Source organism: Halteromyces radiatus, assembly GCF_025201355.1.
Source record: "Halteromyces radiatus strain CBS 162.75 chromosome Unknown BX664scaffold_1, whole genome shotgun sequence".
Taxonomy (NCBI): Eukaryota; Fungi; Mucoromycota; class Mucoromycetes; order Mucorales; family Cunninghamellaceae; genus Halteromyces; species Halteromyces radiatus.
In genome coordinates, this window is record NW_026251687.1 from 1,661,872 (window position 1) to 1,677,976 (window position 16,105).

Genomic DNA, 16,105 nt, shown 5'->3' on the forward strand with positions numbered 1-16,105 from the left:
CCTGATGCACTTGTCACGACTAACCTTCGAGCTATATACAACAACAAATTAGAAACGTCTATGAAGAACATTTGGGATGGACAATCATATTTCAAGATGCTTCGATATCTCGTTCGCTTGCTGTTAAGACTTTGGTTGGCACCTACAAGAGAGCAAAGACACCAGGATATGAAGAAAAAGGCTGTAGCTTTGAAATCATCGAATGTCAAGCAGGTATATCAACGTCATATTTGACAATCAATACAATTAGGATAAATTTGATATTAATATATTTTTTCTCTGTATAGGCCAAAGAAGACCCATTGAAGGACGCGAAAGGACGTTGGAACCATACTCGAAATGCTATGCGTCGACAAGAGTGGAAGTTGAAGAAGATGGGCGATCAATTAACCGATGAACAACGTTGTGCTTATGAAAATCGAATCACATACTTACGAGGTGTTATGGTAAGTCGTAGTTGTATGCCTACGTCTTTTTTTTTTTTTATCAACATTAAACTTGATATTTATTTTTTCCCTTAGGATGCGCTGAAGGCTGATCGTATCAAATTGGAACAAGAAAAAATAAAAAAGGACACCACCGATGAAGATCAGAAAAAGCAAGATGATGACAACTTGGTAAGTACTTTGTGTGGCATGTTGGAAATGCGTTGATGCGATGATCTGATTTTTTCTTTTCTTTAGGAATTGAATGATGATTTAGATGTCCTTGCCGTACATGATGATCTTGATACTACTGGATATGAATTGGACGACTTGCAGCTACCATCAATCAATAATGACGTCTCTGCTCGCAGAATTGGATCTTTGGGAGGCATCCTTGTACATATGCTCTTATCAGAAAAAGCAAGCACTCTTGATGCAACACTGTTGAAAGACCATGCCAAGAGATTGGATTTATTAGACAAGGAAATTCGTGCCAGGCAAACCGTCTACCGTTATCTCAAGCTTTTCATTGTTGGTGATGACAAGCCAAAGTATTTTAGACTGAACATGATCATCTTTGGCAACGAGGTGTTGCGTCTTTGTGGCTACCAACAATTTTGCATGCGCTATTCTCCAATCGTATCACAGGCGTCTATTTACTCTTTGTCTCTTGATGCACCATCTTTATATGAACTTTTTGGAAAAACACTTGACATGGCCAAGAAAGGAATCACAAGCATTGCGTTGTCACGTCACAAAAAACGAGATGTCTTTGATTGTCTGTTTGATTTGAACGTCGTGGACTCCATTTGCAAGAAGAATGGCCTCGAATTTGTGTATCGCATGGATATTACCCCTGCTAACGACACCTCCTTGATTGGGATTACAAAGAAACCACGACAACAATCATTATATCAACAACGGCTCAAGTTTTCCGAGGATATTATATCGAACGAATTCCAGACGGTCCATACTCTCGATACGATCACCAATAATATCAACAAGTTGGAAAAGGACCAAGTGAATGCTGCGAAACTGAAGCGATCTTTTACCAAGCAGCTAGATGATCATCGCAAGGTGATGCGGGAGGAAAAAGCGCAGGCGAAAGAAACCGAGAATATCGACAATGTTTTTACTAGCAAGCTTTTCGAAGATGTAGGCAAAGAAAAGGAATTGAAACGACAGAAACAGGCGGCCACTCAAGCAGTGCATAGAATTCAAGATGAATTGGCAGTGAATCGGAAAATACGCTATCAGTTGGAAAAGGTAATTTGATCTCGATATAGTTATATTCTGGGCTTTACTGACACTTAGCTTGATTTAATTTAAACAAAAAAGAATCGTAGAAAGCAACGGCCAAAGACGAAAAAAACATCTCCTCCTCCACCTTCAAAAATTACGCCAACATCAAGAATGGAAGAAAGCCCGAAACATGTGACATTGGATTTCGATATCAAAAACTGCATCATTACAGGGACAGACTATGGTGTAGCTACTTTAGCAACTACTGTAGGACATACGGTGGAGCAATTGGATTCCATACAAAACGGCAAATTTGTCAAGCTACAAAGACCAACCACCATGACGGCAAAGGACATTGAATGGAAAACTGGACGATATCACTTCCGGAAAAAGCTTGAACGGAAAAAAAAGGTAAAATCATCCCTCATTTAAAAAAAAAAAAAAAAAAAAAAAAAAAAAAGATGAGCCACTGACGATGATTTTTTTTTTTTTTTTTGTGGATGTGATGTAGAGCACAGACGCTGGTAAAGAAGCTACAATTGCGGAGAAAATAGTGGGTGAAAATACGATGTACAAGGCAAAAGATGCTGTCGATTTGATTCAAAGATATGACAAAATACGTGATCAAGGCTCAATTCTGCGAAAATTTTACGGTTCAAAGTGGATCAGACGCCAACAACGATTAATGCAGTGGAGAAAGAAGTACACGTTAAAGGAGATGATCAAACGAGAACGACAAACGTTAGCAGGCAAGAATATTTTAATTCGAGCTATTGGAGACGCCGGGACTGGGGTAGGATCGCGCATCAAAGGTCATCTCAAGTATGGTGGCAAATGGCATAGACGTCTTTGTAGTCAGCACGGTGTTGTCCTTGTTACGAATGAACATCGTACTTCAATGATCTGTCCTTTCTGTTATGGTAGAATAGTTCACCCGAGAAAGAAGAAAAATGGCAAGATTTTAACAAATAATGGCACATCAAATTGTATGAACCCAAATTGTGAATCTTATAAACAATGTAAAAACTCTTTTGGACGAGACACTCTATCATCAACATGCATTGCTCTCCGGTGCTACGGTCAAATCATTGGACAAGATTTTTTGTGATTGGTTTTTCTTTTTACAATATACTGAACAAAGTCCACGCCATGTGGTGTGAGGCGGCGGCTCCGTTATTACGACGTCTGACAACAGCTTCGGCGTAAGTTTTTTTTTTTTTTTTTTTTTTTTTGAATAGATACTCACTATTATCATTTTATTTTATTTTATATGATCTCCTCTATTTTACTTGATTTGACTTGGTTCTTTGGATTATATTATATATATATATTGGTAAGGATGATGATACACTCATTTTAAACAATATACTGATCTCACCTTATTCTTTCTCTTTTATGCTTCATTTTGATTGCGACAATCCTATCTCTGTTGGTACGACATTTCATTGCCTTTATTCTGTCATCATTTTTCTAATCTCACGACATTCTATTTCAATATCCGCGATATGATTTATTTTTTAAACGACATCTTATAGTGAAAACAGTGTATAATCTTTTGTTTCAAGTTTCCTTTAGTTTTTTTTATAATTCCCGCCTGACTCGGTGGAATTAAAAAAAAACTTTTTAGTTTTCCCTAATTTCCCCTTCATTATTTTCCAAATACTGCAATCAGACTGATGTTTGTTGTTATCATCATTAAAAAAAAGTTCATTTTAATCCTATGTTTTTGTTTCAAGTAGTAAAATACATTCAATGATTACATGAAAGGGAAAATAATGTAAAAAGGAACAAAAGACGATCTTTTTTTTTTCTTTATGCAGAGGGGAAAATTTTTTTTCTAAAGGACATTGAAAGGAACGCCATTTGATTGGTGGTGCTCCTGGGAAAATTCAATTTAAACTTCAGATAGAAAAAAAAATACTCTTTTTCTTTTTTTTTTTTTCTTCCCCCTTTCTTTTCTCTTTATCTTTCTTTTTGACCACTTTTTTTTTCTTACATTATCTCATGCTTCATCTATTCAAGAAGAATACCTATAAAGTGGTTCAACCTATTACCACTCGTTTATTGATTGGTCGTATTCGTCATTATTCTTCTACAGTAGCTGAAATTCAAGAAAAAGAAGATCCAAATGCTGATCACCATGCTGTAGTCTCTACTTTTGATTTATTCTCTATTGGTGTTGGTCCTTCTTCTTCTCATACTGTGGGTCCTATGCGTGCTGCTAAATTTTTTATCAATGATTTAAAAGAACATCAATTGTTAGAAAAAGTCGATACTCTTCGTGTTGGTAAGATTTCTACTTTTGGAAACATTTACGTCCTTTTTTTTTTTTTTTTATATGATGGTCTTAAAAATTCTTTTATTATTATTATTATAAATAGATATGTTTGGATCATTGGCATTGACTGGTAAAGGTCATGGAACTGATAATGCAATCCTAATGGGTATTGAAGGAGAGGTAAATTAAAACATTCAAATCTGATTTCATATGATTAACATGATCTTATTATTTTATTTTAGACTCCTGATAAGGTAGAAACATCCACCATTTTACCACGAATCCGTGATATTCATACCAACAAATCCATTCGTTTGGATGGTACTCATCGTATCCATTTTGATCCTGAAAAACATTTGATTTTCAATTATTTCAAGACACTACCTCAACATCCTAATGGAATGCGACTCTGTGCCTATGATAAGGATACCAATATGATTGCAACAAATGAATACTTCAGTATTGGTGGTGGATTCGTTGTGAATGAAGCAACTCAATTGGATCATGGTGAAAATGTGTATTACAAACAAGAAGACAAAGCTGACGACGTGGTGGCTGAAAGAAAAGAACAAGATATCGCTGTGGTCAGTTTACCCTTTAGAAATGCTGAAGAATTGATTGCCGTTTGCAAACGAGAAAATATGACTATTGCTCAAGTAGTTTATGAAAATGAACTCAAGTGGTCTACTCCTGCCGAAATCAGAGAAAAGTTATTACGTATTTGGAATACCATGGATGATTCTATTCGTAATGGTGTGATGGCGAGTACTGAAGGTAAATAAACATGTAAAATTATTATATAGAAAGTTTGTTTCTAAACCTTACTTTTAATAGAACGATTACCTGGTGGATTGAATGTACGACGTCGTGCTCCCGGATTGTACCAGAAATTATTGAAAGGTTTGTATGGTCCTGTACCTACCAAGACAACTTATCAAGGCTCTCAAATTGCTCTTCCTACTTCTGAACCTGTGGTTGCTGAAAACTTTGGTCATCATGATAAGAAATCTTCTCCTCTTTCGTTATCTGTGTTACCCAAGCGTCAACGGAAAAAGTTCTTTTTACCAGGTAATTTTTTTTTTTAAATTTCAATGAATGAATACTTACTCTCTCTCTTCTTTTTTTATTTTTATTTATTTATTTCTAGCTTTGGATTATCTTTCAGTCTATGCTATTGCTGTCAATGAAGAAAATGCTGCAGGTAACCGTATTGTTACAGCCCCAACAAATGGTGCAGCTGGCACGGTAATATACAAAAAAAAAAAAAAAGGAATCAAGAAAGATATGATGATATGTACTAAATAACTTTTATTCTAATATATACGGATATAGATTCCCTCTGTTTTGAAATACTATATGGAATTCATCTCTGAAGATCCTGAACATGATGTTATGGAATTCTTGCTTACTACTGCTGCCATTGGCATGTTATTCAAACGTGGTGCTTCTATCTCTGGTAATTATCCACAAAAACAAATAAATAAACAAAACAAACAAATAAGAATATGAAAGAAAATAACTCCTTTTTTTTTAATGTATAGCTGCGGAAGTTGGATGTCAAGGTGAAGTGGGTGTTGCTTGTTCTATGGCAGCTGGTGGATTTGCTGCTGTATTGGGTGGAACTGTAGAACAAGTAGAAAATGCTGCTGAAATTGGAATGGTAAAAAGAATCAATATAAATCTATGATGATTTTTTGATCTCATATTTTTTTTTTTTTAGGAACACAATTTGGGTCTGACATGTGATCCTGTCAATGGTCTAGTTCAAGTTCCTTGTATTGAACGAAATGCTCTTGCTGCTGTTAAGGCTGTAGCGGCTGCGCAATTGGCTCTTAATGGTGAAGGTGATCATCGTGTCTCTTTGGATCAAGTTATTGAAACTATGCGTCAAACTGGTTTGGATATGATGTCCAAGTATAAGGAAACTAGTCAAGGTGGTCTCGCCGTCAATGTACCTTTGTGTTAAACGTAGTCTTTTATTTATTCATATATTATATACTGTATTTTTATCATTCTTCTCCTTTCCATATAGCATTAGTATCTTTTTAAAGGCAGTTTTCATTCCATTTTTTTTTTTTTTGTAATTGCCGTGTCTTGCCGAAATTTTTCCGTGTTCGAAATCAAATAAAAAAAAAAAATAGGATGTTCAATTTTTTTTTTATTTTCACACTTTTCCTTTTCTTATTGTTTCTTGACTTTTTCTTTTCTTTTTTATAATGTCTCATTTGGTGTATGCTAGAGGTATCTCACTTGTTGGTAAGTGAATAAAGTGAATTATGGATTGAACTGGTAATCTTATCCTCTTTTCTTACATTCTTTATATATGTATAGCCAACGGTATCTTTGCCGGTTTAGGATTGAGTATGAATGGTGTTAGGTAACAAAAAAGACAAAAAAAAAAAAAATCACACGAGAAATATAATAAACGTTCAATGACTAATATCCTTTTTTTTGATATCTAATGAAACAATAAGTGTTCCCACCATGCGTGCAACCAAAGATCCTTTACCTGTGTTTACAACCACTTACAAGAATGGATCCAAGATTGCCATTGCGTCTATTGTCATCTCATCTGTCTGTCATTTTTATATCTATCATCAAACCAACAACAAACATGCTCTCTGGTGTGGTATTTTATCGTTTGTATCTTTTCCCTTCACTATACAATTCATGCGTCCTATCAACAACGAACTATTTGCATTGGCGGACCAAAATTCCACGGATACAAAGAAAATAGACACCCTCGTGACTTCATGGGATCATCATCAATGGTTTAGAACGATGGCGGGGTTGTCTGCTTTGATGATCAATGTGTTTTACTATTAAATCAAAATTGTATGGTTTTGTTTAGCTTTTTTTTTTTTAGTTATCATGTGTGTGCCTTCCCTACTTCAACTGCGGTATTTTTAAATCCAATCAATAAAGTTTGACATTTTTTTTTACCTTCTCCTGCTTCCTTTCTTTCTTCTTTTTTTTTTTTTTTTTTTTTTTTTAATATTATATAATACAAACAAACAATTACATTTTCAATCATAATAATAATAATAAATAATCATGTCCCATTTGGTTAATGCTAGAGGTATTTCTTTATTCTCCAATGGCATCTATGCAGGTGTCGGTCTGACATTAGCGGCAGTGACGATCCCAAGTTTAAAAGAATGCAAGGATCCTTTACCAGTATTCACACGTTCGGTTGACAATGCACACATATTGACTCTAAGTAGTGTCTTGGTCTCAAGTGGATGTCATCTTTATATTTATTACAAGACAAAGAATCCTCGTGCACTTTGGTGTGGTGTTGCCTCCTTTGTTGGTCTTCCTTATACCGTAGCTTTCTTACTACCCATCAATAATCAACTTACGGTCTTACAGGAAAAATCGACAACGGATGATTCTTTCAAGATCAATGATCTGATTACCCAATGGGGTCATCGTCAGTGGTTCAAGGTCCTGGTTGGTAATGCTGCCTTTATTTTCAATATCTTTTTTTACTCTTGAATAGTTTTAAGTTTTTATTTTATTGAAAATGATTTTAATAAAGATTTATTTTAATATGATTCTTTTTTTTTGTATATGGTTATTTGAAAATATGATGTTTATGTTTATTAAAAAAAAAGGAATACAACTAGTTATTTTTCAATTTATTATGCATCATTATCGTTATGTTATATGGATAATATAATATTTTTTTTAACTATAGGGAATACTCTAAGACCCTCTTTCCTATTGCTTTTTTTACCTTAACCCTATACTTGACATGAGGATACATATCCTCGTGACAAGTCTAATTCATGGTTGGATGGGATTGTTTCTTTTCTCTTTAGCATGATCAGACTTTGCATCTCCGCAGCTGACCTTCTTTTCGTTTCAACTTTTTGCCTTTTTTATTATTATTATTTTTTTTTTCTCTTACTTTTTTATCAGTAGTATTTGCCTCATTTTTTCAAAACAAGTTGGTTACTATGTCTCATTTAGCATATGGAAGAGGTCTATCTTTGCTTTCCAATGGTTTGTTTGCAAGTACTACTTTAACAGTGGCGGTGGTGACACTTCCAAGTTTGAAACGATGCAAGGATCCCATACCTGTATTTACGCGGACATTGGAAAGAGGAGGCAAGTTGGCAGTAAGTAGTATGTTGGTGTCTAGTATTTGTCATTTTTATATATATTACAAGACGCGCAATCGACAAGCATTATGGTGTGGTCTCTTGTCGTTCATCAGTGTGCCTTATTCCATTGTCTTTCTGCTTCCTATCAACAAACAAATCTTAGCTTTGGACCGTAAATCCGCAGTCGCTCCCCCTGATGCCGTCGCCAACTCCCAGTTCATTGACTTGATAGCTCAATGGGGTTCCCTTCATTGGTTTAGAGTTGTGGCTTCAAATGTGGCATTCATCATGAATGTGTTTTCTTCGGTTTAGTTTTAGTTTTGTCTACTAGTTTTTTTTTTTTTTTTATTATTTCAATCAAACAAAGTATAACCAATAAAAAATATCTACTACTGTTTACTACTATAATATGTAAAAAGTGGGGGAATAATCATTTATTGCTTATTTTTAACCTTAGTTTTTGAAGCTGCATTGTCCGCCATGGCTTGGAAGAGATTAGGTTGACCAAACTTTTCATGTCGTTTCTTCTTGACTTTCTTGATCTTGCCACGATCATAATCCAAATCATAGGCATCCATCTTTTTTCGCTTGGTTTTCATTTGTTGTAATAATGCCTTGCGTTCCTTTTCTTTGCTATCCACAGTTGTACCCATATCTTCTTCTTGATCATCCCATCTACCCACAGAATCAAAGAATTGTCCATTTGCCTTGGTAAGTAATTCATCCTTCGCCTTTTGACTGTTGCTTTGTGTTGCTTCCCGTTCAATCAATGCATCCAACTTGCTACGTTTGTCATCCATTCTATCATCGTGATTGACCACAATCGCAGCAGTATTTTCCACCTTGGGTTTCCTTTTCGCTTCTTCCATCGCTTTTTCTAACGCCTTTTTATCATCATCATCATCATCATCATCATCATCATCATTTGGTGGTTGTTCCATGGGTTCCTCTTCGTCCTTATCACTTGTAGTTTCATTTGGTGTATTGACATCTAATAAGACAGAGGGCGCTGGTGCTGGTGTAGATTTGGGTCGAGATACATGACTGACGTATTGCGTGTAAAATAACATGTATGCTTGTTGGTTTGCTAATCGCTTGGCATTGACTTGTTGAACCTAATATAAGAAAGTAAGATGATCAATATCCAAAAAAAAAACTAATACATCTATATATTCTTTTCTCCTGATGTAGTATTTCAACTTACGGATTCATTATCTAAACAGTACCACATGCCATTCGAGCTTTTAACATAGGCCACAAAATGACCACCATGAATTGATGATGCACCTTGATGTGTAATCATACCACAGAGTTGATATTTTGTTTCCACCTTGTTGGCTTCCTTCGCTTCTATTTGAGTGCGTGTCAATAATCGAGTGATATCCATCATTTCATCAAACTTGATTGTCTTTTCATTCTTATTTCCATTCTTGTCGAATCGATTTAAATGAAGGGCAAGCACTCGAGGAGGTTGATATATTGATTGTTGATTCTTCATTGTCGTTTTCTTGCAACTAATAAAGATAAAAGTTAGAGAGAAAAAAAAAAGGTTGAAATGATCTTTCCTATCTACCTTTTGCATTCTTCATTCGATGGTGGCTTGATATGCTGTAAGTGACGAGATAGACACCTTTCTAAAGAGCTACCTTGATTGATATCTAGTGACAGACTAAGAAACCCATGATAATGATAATCCGGTTGAGCGTTCTGACAAGTCATGCATACACTTTGATATTGTAAATAACCATGGTAGATTTGGTACAATGCTGTCGTTTCCTGAATCCGCTTGTCTTGAGATCTAAGCAAAAAAAAAAAAAAAGAAAAGGAGAATGGTTAATATCATAATATTAAAAAAAAAAAAATAGAATTACCCTTTTTCCAATAAAAGAAAATGTTGAATTTGTTCCATAAAGAAAGTCCACACATCAAAAGCATCTTTACTTGAACCAGTTTTCATTTCTACAAATAATAATAATAATAATAATAATAAAGAGTTGATCAATATACTACGATATTGATTTTCTATTTCTTACTTTTCAGTTTGCCAGCAAATTGTCGAGGAGTTAAATGTTGACCAGAATTTGCTATGGATTCTTTCATATGATCTTCCAGAGCACATACAAAACAATAATCTTGTACCGTACCTAGCAAAAAAAAAAAAAAAAAAAAGAATCAATTTTTTTTTATTATATGGTCTAATATGATATGAACTTACAGTTGGCACTATGCCATCTTGAAACAAGATAGTTAAATAATAAAGGAGTATAAGTCAAACATTGTAATACAGCATTTAGAGCTGAATGTTGTCCTTTTTGATCTGAAAGTCCTGCACCGATCGGTCGAATGGTTGTCCAAGAAGGTTCCAATTTATCCTGAGAAAATAAAGTCTTGCTAGGTCGTTCAAAACCATAAGGATCTTGTGTACCAATACGATCATCAAGTAATGGTTGTTGTTGATAATTGCCTTTGGTTAAGTTTTGTTGCTGGTTGGAAGCTTGATTGACAGGTGCATACTTGCGTTTAAATAAATCTAACTTTTCATCGACATAACGGGAAGATCGAAACTTGATCGCTCGTCCAAGTAAAGAATCCACAGTATTTCTTGTCAGTTGACTGGTTTTTAGAATCTTATTACCTTGATCCGATCTTGCAGTCGTCGTCATTATTATCAAGAACCGAAAGAAGAGAGGATCTATATTTCTTTTAGAGAGAGGAAAAAGAAAAAAAAAAGAAAAAAGAAAAAAAAAAGAGGGAAAAAAAAACAAAGGAGCGGTAGTACAATTATGTGATTTTTTTTTTTTATTATTGAAGTTGGTATAGAGAAAAAAAAGAGAAACTACTATAAATAATAAAGAATAGTAAGAAAAAAAAAAACATCATAAAAAGAATATATATAAAAAGAAAAAATTAAGAATCGCATTGGAATGAATCAACCTTGGAATTTCCTAATAGTGATCATTTGATTCAATAATTCCTGTAACTTTTCGTCTTCCATTTTATTCGCCAAACTATAGAATCAGAAAAAGAAATAAGTTAATAAATATTCATTTTCTTCTTCTATTTGTCATTTACCTTGGGATCAATGCCTTGGCTTCTTCTGCATCTTCACAACACAAATTGGCTAATTGTGCAATTTCAAACTGTGATAATTCCGGATTCTTGCCTAATAGTCTATATAAACAAAATAGTTCAATTCATTTATCACCTTACGTTTTAGTTTTTCTACTTACTGTCGTACTTCGATCACAGGTTCCCTATTATTGAAACGACCAAAGGCTTGAACATGTTCTAAAGTCTTGGACATGACACTATAAAGAAACATGTCAATAACATGTTGACATTTGTTGTTTTCCTATTTACTTTGTGATGGGTCGAGATTCTTTGCCGCTTTCCTTTGATTCTTCTTGAGCTTCTAATAAAATACGTACTTCCGAGATATAAAGACATTGAGATTTGTCGAATTCTAATAATAATAATAATAAAAAAAAATAAAAAGAAACAATCAAAGAAGATTATATCAATTAATCTAAGTACAGATGACATTCACCAAGAAAAAAAAAAGCAGGTTAGATTTCAAGGTAGTTTTTACCTTCACCAAGTTTTAATATACTAGCATCTTCTTGTTCTGGTCCTCCCCTTCGTAGGTGTCGATGCCCCGCAGTAGACATTATATATTCTAATGTAATATGAGAAAAGAAAAATGAAAGAAAGAGAAAACTTTTTTTTTTCTAACGTTATTGTTTTTTTTTTCCCTCAAAAAGTCTGCGACGGAATTTGAAATACTGGAACACTTTAGAAAGCAAACAGAGAACCATACGAGACAAAAAGAAGTATATGTTAAAAGGCAAAAAGATATTTGATTTCTTTTTATTCAAATATAAATCATTTCAAAACTAGATACGACTAAACTAGAGAAATATATACATAAACACAATCAATCAATAAAGAAAAAAAAAAGTCGTAGGGGAATGCTAAACTAGCTATACGTGTACAAGAGGAGGAAATCTAACTATGCAAGATCTTCATCGTCAAAGTCGTCTTCAAAAGCTACAACAAAAAAAAAAAAAAAAAAAGAGAGAGAGAGAGATGGGGTCAACATTTGGCATAGGTCCTCTTTATTTTCATAACAGTTATCACTTACCATTAAAAAAAGATTGCTGTACAATATTCTTTTCCAGTGCTCTAGAATAAATATCCCCCTTTTCATCCATAGATTCACCCCAACCACTATTTTGTCGACCGGACCGTGGTAAACCTTGTAAAAAGTCACTTTGTGAAATGCGTCGATCGTCCGGAAACCGCTCAATAGAGTCATCGTCATCCTCCATCATAGATTCGTCTTCTACTCCCGGTAAATGCAATAGTTAATGGAAGTTTTTTTTTTTGGTATCTAGTGAGATTATTTACCTTCTTGTTGGTCATCTTCCCATTTTAATTTGTCATCATAATTATTCATAGTGATTGTTTGTATTAACAGAAGAAACGTGAAAAAGAATGAAAAAGAAAAAAAAAAAGAGAGAGAAAAAAAAAAAAAGAAAGTTGTTCAACAGTGAGGAAGCAAAACTTGAATTTTAGGGTACAATTTAAGTTTTGCCTTCAGCACAGAGGCATGATGTATCCATCTTCAACCAGTCCAGGATGAGAAGAGATCAAAGTTTGGAATATCTTATCAATATTGTTGTTATCGTTTTCTGTTGATGAGATTGACCGCCGGAAGGATGGAGGAAGTTTGCCAGTAACTTGTTGCCATAATCCAGTGATGATCATATTCATACTTGCATTTGTGTCTCGTGATCCAGCAATCATTCCAGCTTGACGTCCTTTGCAATCAGGGTTTTGACAAATAACAGTTCCCAGATTTAATTTTCCATTAGCTTTCTTCGGATGATAGATAGGCTCATGACAACGGCAGCAGAGTTTTGTCGTTCTAAATTCATCTGTATGGAAGATAGAAGAATGTTGACCAAGAGCTTGTAATAAGGGTCCATGACCTCTTCTTAAAAATCCACCGATACGTGAGTTTCTACCACGGCCCGCCTTTCCATAAAAGTAATGTAGTTTTTGTCCAGGTTCTTCTTTTACTTGTCGTTGGTGATGCTTGATGACTACATGTGTTCCCTTTTCGCTGTATATCACTGCTGTTCGTTTCCATCGCTGATTGTATTTTTGATCACAGTAAAAACCCTGGAGAACAGGTGAGCTTTCCTTGACCAACTAGATAAATTGAAAATGATTGCATTCATTAATATCCATTGTCTTTTTTTTTTTTTTTTTTTTTTTTTTTTTTTTTTTTTTGGTCTCCGTGATATGTATAATAATTGATCCTACCTTATGATTTGTCATGATTTTTTGTAGACTTGTTTCATATAAACGGACATCAATTGATCCAGCCAACTTTTCTTCTACTTGCTTGACGGAAAGCACACCTTGAGTTTGGGACTAGTAATTAAAAAAAAAAAAAAAATAGGTTATTGACATCCTTTTTTTTCTTTTTTTGGAATCACTTACTTTGCGATGATCTCGTCTCTTTCTAAATTCCATTCCCTTGCGATGGCGTTTGGAGAACGTTTGATCGTCGAGATGTTTACTGGTAATTGAGTATTTCTTCAAAGTAAGCATTTCCTTTTCATCGCCATCACTATCCACCTTTTCTACTAATGTTTCCAATGGTTGATAACGATTGTTGATTGCCAAATAGTACATTACTTTCTTGACATCAGCACTTGTAGCTTGGACCATGGTTGCCAGACCCGGATCACATCCAACAAAAATACTTTCATTTTCCCATTCGTTACCAGTAGATGATGAGGATAGGCTAACATCTGTCGTGTCAGTTGAATAAAACTCGTCAAAGAGGTCCTTCTTCTCTGTCTTGAGGGCTGATATCTTCCGTAATACAACAAGCTTCCGTCGAAGTAGATCGTTACGCTGTCGCTTCTTTTCTGCCCGCCGTTTAATTAAAAAATCTTTTGTTGGGAGGTCTTCCAGATCATCATGTGTTGTGTCGGCAATGGATTCAATTCGTTTGTTGATATTCATAATATTCATCTTCGTTTCATCTATTTCGTTATTCAACTTGCGCAATTCTTCAGCTGGTGTTGATAAGGAAGCGTCCAATGACTTTATCTTTTCTTGCATTGTGATCTCTTCAGATAACTTTCTTTTTCGTCGTACGTTGGTTGTTGATGGCTTGATATCAGTGTCAATTGGTTTTTCCTTTTTGGAATGTAGTCGCACCGCGCCATAGTTAGTGATTGTGATTCGATTGGAGAAGATAAAGTCAGTCTTTTTCGCACAGAGTCTTCGCCTGGTTGGAAGATCAAAAAAAGCACCAAATAGTTCATCCTGGAATTTGATTGACTTGGTAATATTGCTTATTGTGTCACCGTTGGGAAGAAAAACATCGAATCCATATGAATGTAGAGGTTGCACATTTCCGCCTTTTGTTCCACCAACACGCCCTTTCAATGAGCACAGAGTCAAATACAATCTCGTTGGATCCAAAGTAATGGAATAGGTCTTGGAATGTCTTACAACTGGTACAGATCGTCTTACAAATTTCTCGTTTCCAGTTGAGCGAAGAATATGATTGCATACCGTAACAAGAGGGAAATTGAGAAGGGGATGCCGATCTACATCGTCATCGTATACCTTGGGTAATAGATATGGTGAAAAAAATTGATACAAAAGGAGTACTGAATTGGCTTCGTCATCGTTAAATTCCATATCTGGCGCATGCATCTTAAGATCCTCGACAGTTAACGGTTGATCGATGTTCTTTTTGAATAGAATTGACTTCACAAAACTTGCAATTTTCTTCAGTCGATTGTAGGAGGGGTTAACATGAATGGTTTCAGGGGCATCCACTTCCATCGGAGCACTAGTATCATCCACCAAAGTAACATCCAAATTCATCTGAGCATCAGAATCGTCCACCAAAGGAATCTCCACGTTAACCTGAGCAGTAGTACTTGAATTGAGAATAGAGGATTGCATCAAGTGTTCGAGAATTTGTTGCTCCTTCTGAAGAACGTCTGGTCTATTTATATTATCAAATTGTTGCAATCGCTTTATTCTTTTGCTGTGGCGTCTGATTTGGCACTTGAATGTAAAAGAATTCTTTGGACTTTTTGGTTGTGATTTTCTAATTATATATAGATAGGTTAAAAACGTGGACCATCCATCATCATCATCATCATCATCAAATCATCAATATGCATTACCTTTCTTTCAATTCATTCTTATTTTGGTCCTTTTTTGGAAGAATAAGCCGACACTGAAGAACAGTCATAATAGCTCTTGATAGCAGACGATCCACTATATCACCTTGATATATATTCTTTAAATTGGTGGCGTACGTATTTACATAAGGCTGAATAATGGTAGATAATCCAGGTGGCATATCAGTAAGGTTTAGGTTGGTGATGTCCTGTAAATCCAAATTCCAATTTAATATACCATCCTTGTTGGAATCATGACTTGAAGAATTAGAAGGACCTGGAGTGTCAGTAAGAGAGGTTTCTTGAGAGTTATGAGTTGCGGTCAACAGATGCATCAAATGGCCGAAAGTATACAGTTCAAATAGACGTCGTTCAGCTTTGGTGGTATTGTTGTGACTAGCCATGAGTTTCTTGACATCATAAGAAGGAGGAGAGATCAGTGGTGGTGGAAGGACCTTGGTAATCTTGCATTCAGGTAGAATACTAGTTATTTCTACAGGTGGACCACTAAGAAAAAAAAAAAAAAAGAGAATATGAGTATATGACTAATATTTCATGATCACTATTTACTTACGTGGTCCGTTTCAAAAGGTCTAACAAAACCAAAGTTGAGATATCCGCCATTATATTGGTAATTATCTTCTGGGACTTCAGTAGCGATTGATGGATGATGTTTTTCTCCAAGTCAGACAAATCAGGTCGTAAGATTGTGTTCAATTGAGAAGTAATGGTATTGTGAATAAAATTATCCTCATTATCTTGATTGTTGTCGTTGTTGTTGTTGTCGTTGTTGTTGTCGTTGTTATCGTTGTTTTTTAATTCCTCTAATAT

The 16,105-nt window shown here is 34.9% G+C and overlaps 8 protein-coding genes across 8 annotated transcripts; 5 read left to right on the plus strand and 3 right to left on the minus strand.

Moving 5' to 3' along the window:
- The first annotated feature begins 84 nt into the window (after positions 1–84).
- Positions 85–3,247, plus strand: BX664DRAFT_13109 (uncharacterized protein). The gene is made up of 6 exons (XM_051539806.1): positions 85–446; positions 522–617; positions 684–1,691; positions 1,764–2,078; positions 2,179–2,869; positions 3,203–3,247. The coding sequence occupies exons 1-5, from the start codon at positions 345–347 to the stop codon at positions 2,773–2,775; spliced, it is 2,118 nt and encodes a 705-aa protein (XP_051404677.1). The 5' UTR covers positions 85–344; the 3' UTR covers positions 2,776–2,869; positions 3,203–3,247.
- Positions 3,248–3,622: 375 nt separating this feature from the next.
- BX664DRAFT_320391 (L-serine ammonia-lyase) lies at positions 3,623–6,058 on the plus strand. Its single transcript, XM_051543114.1, has 8 exons — positions 3,623–3,954; positions 4,049–4,125; positions 4,188–4,719; positions 4,780–5,013; positions 5,093–5,190; positions 5,278–5,401; positions 5,487–5,605; positions 5,666–6,058. Exons 1-8 carry the CDS (start codon positions 3,672–3,674, stop codon positions 5,909–5,911), a joined length of 1,713 nt encoding a protein of 570 aa, XP_051404678.1. The 5' UTR covers positions 3,623–3,671; the 3' UTR covers positions 5,912–6,058.
- Positions 6,059–6,060: 2 nt separating this feature from the next.
- On the plus strand, positions 6,061–6,891 carry BX664DRAFT_320392 (uncharacterized protein). Its single transcript, XM_051543115.1, has 3 exons — positions 6,061–6,201; positions 6,277–6,322; positions 6,420–6,891. Exons 1-3 carry the CDS (start codon positions 6,162–6,164, stop codon positions 6,769–6,771), a joined length of 438 nt encoding a protein of 145 aa, XP_051404679.1. The 5' UTR covers positions 6,061–6,161; the 3' UTR covers positions 6,772–6,891.
- Positions 6,892–6,928: 37 nt separating this feature from the next.
- Positions 6,929–7,507, plus strand: BX664DRAFT_320394 (uncharacterized protein). Its single transcript, XM_051543116.1, has one exon. It carries the CDS (start codon positions 7,000–7,002, stop codon positions 7,441–7,443), a length of 444 nt encoding a protein of 147 aa, XP_051404680.1. The 5' UTR covers positions 6,929–6,999; the 3' UTR covers positions 7,444–7,507.
- A 334-nt stretch (positions 7,508–7,841) lies between these two features.
- Positions 7,842–8,417, plus strand: BX664DRAFT_320395 (uncharacterized protein). Its single transcript, XM_051543117.1, has one exon. It carries the CDS (start codon positions 7,908–7,910, stop codon positions 8,364–8,366), a length of 459 nt encoding a protein of 152 aa, XP_051404681.1. The 5' UTR covers positions 7,842–7,907; the 3' UTR covers positions 8,367–8,417.
- A 71-nt stretch (positions 8,418–8,488) lies between these two features.
- On the minus strand, positions 8,489–10,717 carry BX664DRAFT_254893 (uncharacterized protein; the record flags this gene model as incomplete). Its single annotated transcript, XM_051540392.1, has 6 exons — positions 8,489–9,169; positions 9,259–9,614; positions 9,674–9,723; positions 9,926–10,013; positions 10,088–10,198; positions 10,270–10,717. The coding sequence occupies 6 exons, from the start codon at positions 10,715–10,717 to the stop codon at positions 8,489–8,491; spliced, it is 1,734 nt and encodes a 577-aa protein (XP_051404682.1).
- Positions 10,718–10,822: 105 nt separating this feature from the next.
- Positions 10,823–11,767, minus strand: BX664DRAFT_320401 (HRDC-like protein). Its single transcript, XM_051543118.1, has 5 exons — positions 11,644–11,767; positions 11,415–11,517; positions 11,285–11,362; positions 11,127–11,225; positions 10,823–11,062 (listed from the first exon to the last, which is right to left on the minus strand). The coding sequence occupies exons 1-5, from the start codon at positions 11,720–11,722 to the stop codon at positions 10,984–10,986; spliced, it is 438 nt and encodes a 145-aa protein (XP_051404683.1). The 5' UTR covers positions 11,723–11,767; the 3' UTR covers positions 10,823–10,983.
- A 2,522-nt stretch (positions 11,768–14,289) lies between these two features.
- Positions 14,290–15,132, minus strand: BX664DRAFT_320409 (uncharacterized protein; the record flags this gene model as incomplete). The annotated part of the gene is made up of 1 exon (XM_051543119.1): positions 14,290–15,132. A coding segment is annotated over exon 1 (656 nt), but the record flags the coding sequence as incomplete, so codon positions are not given.
- Positions 15,133–16,105: the final 973 nt, after the last annotated feature.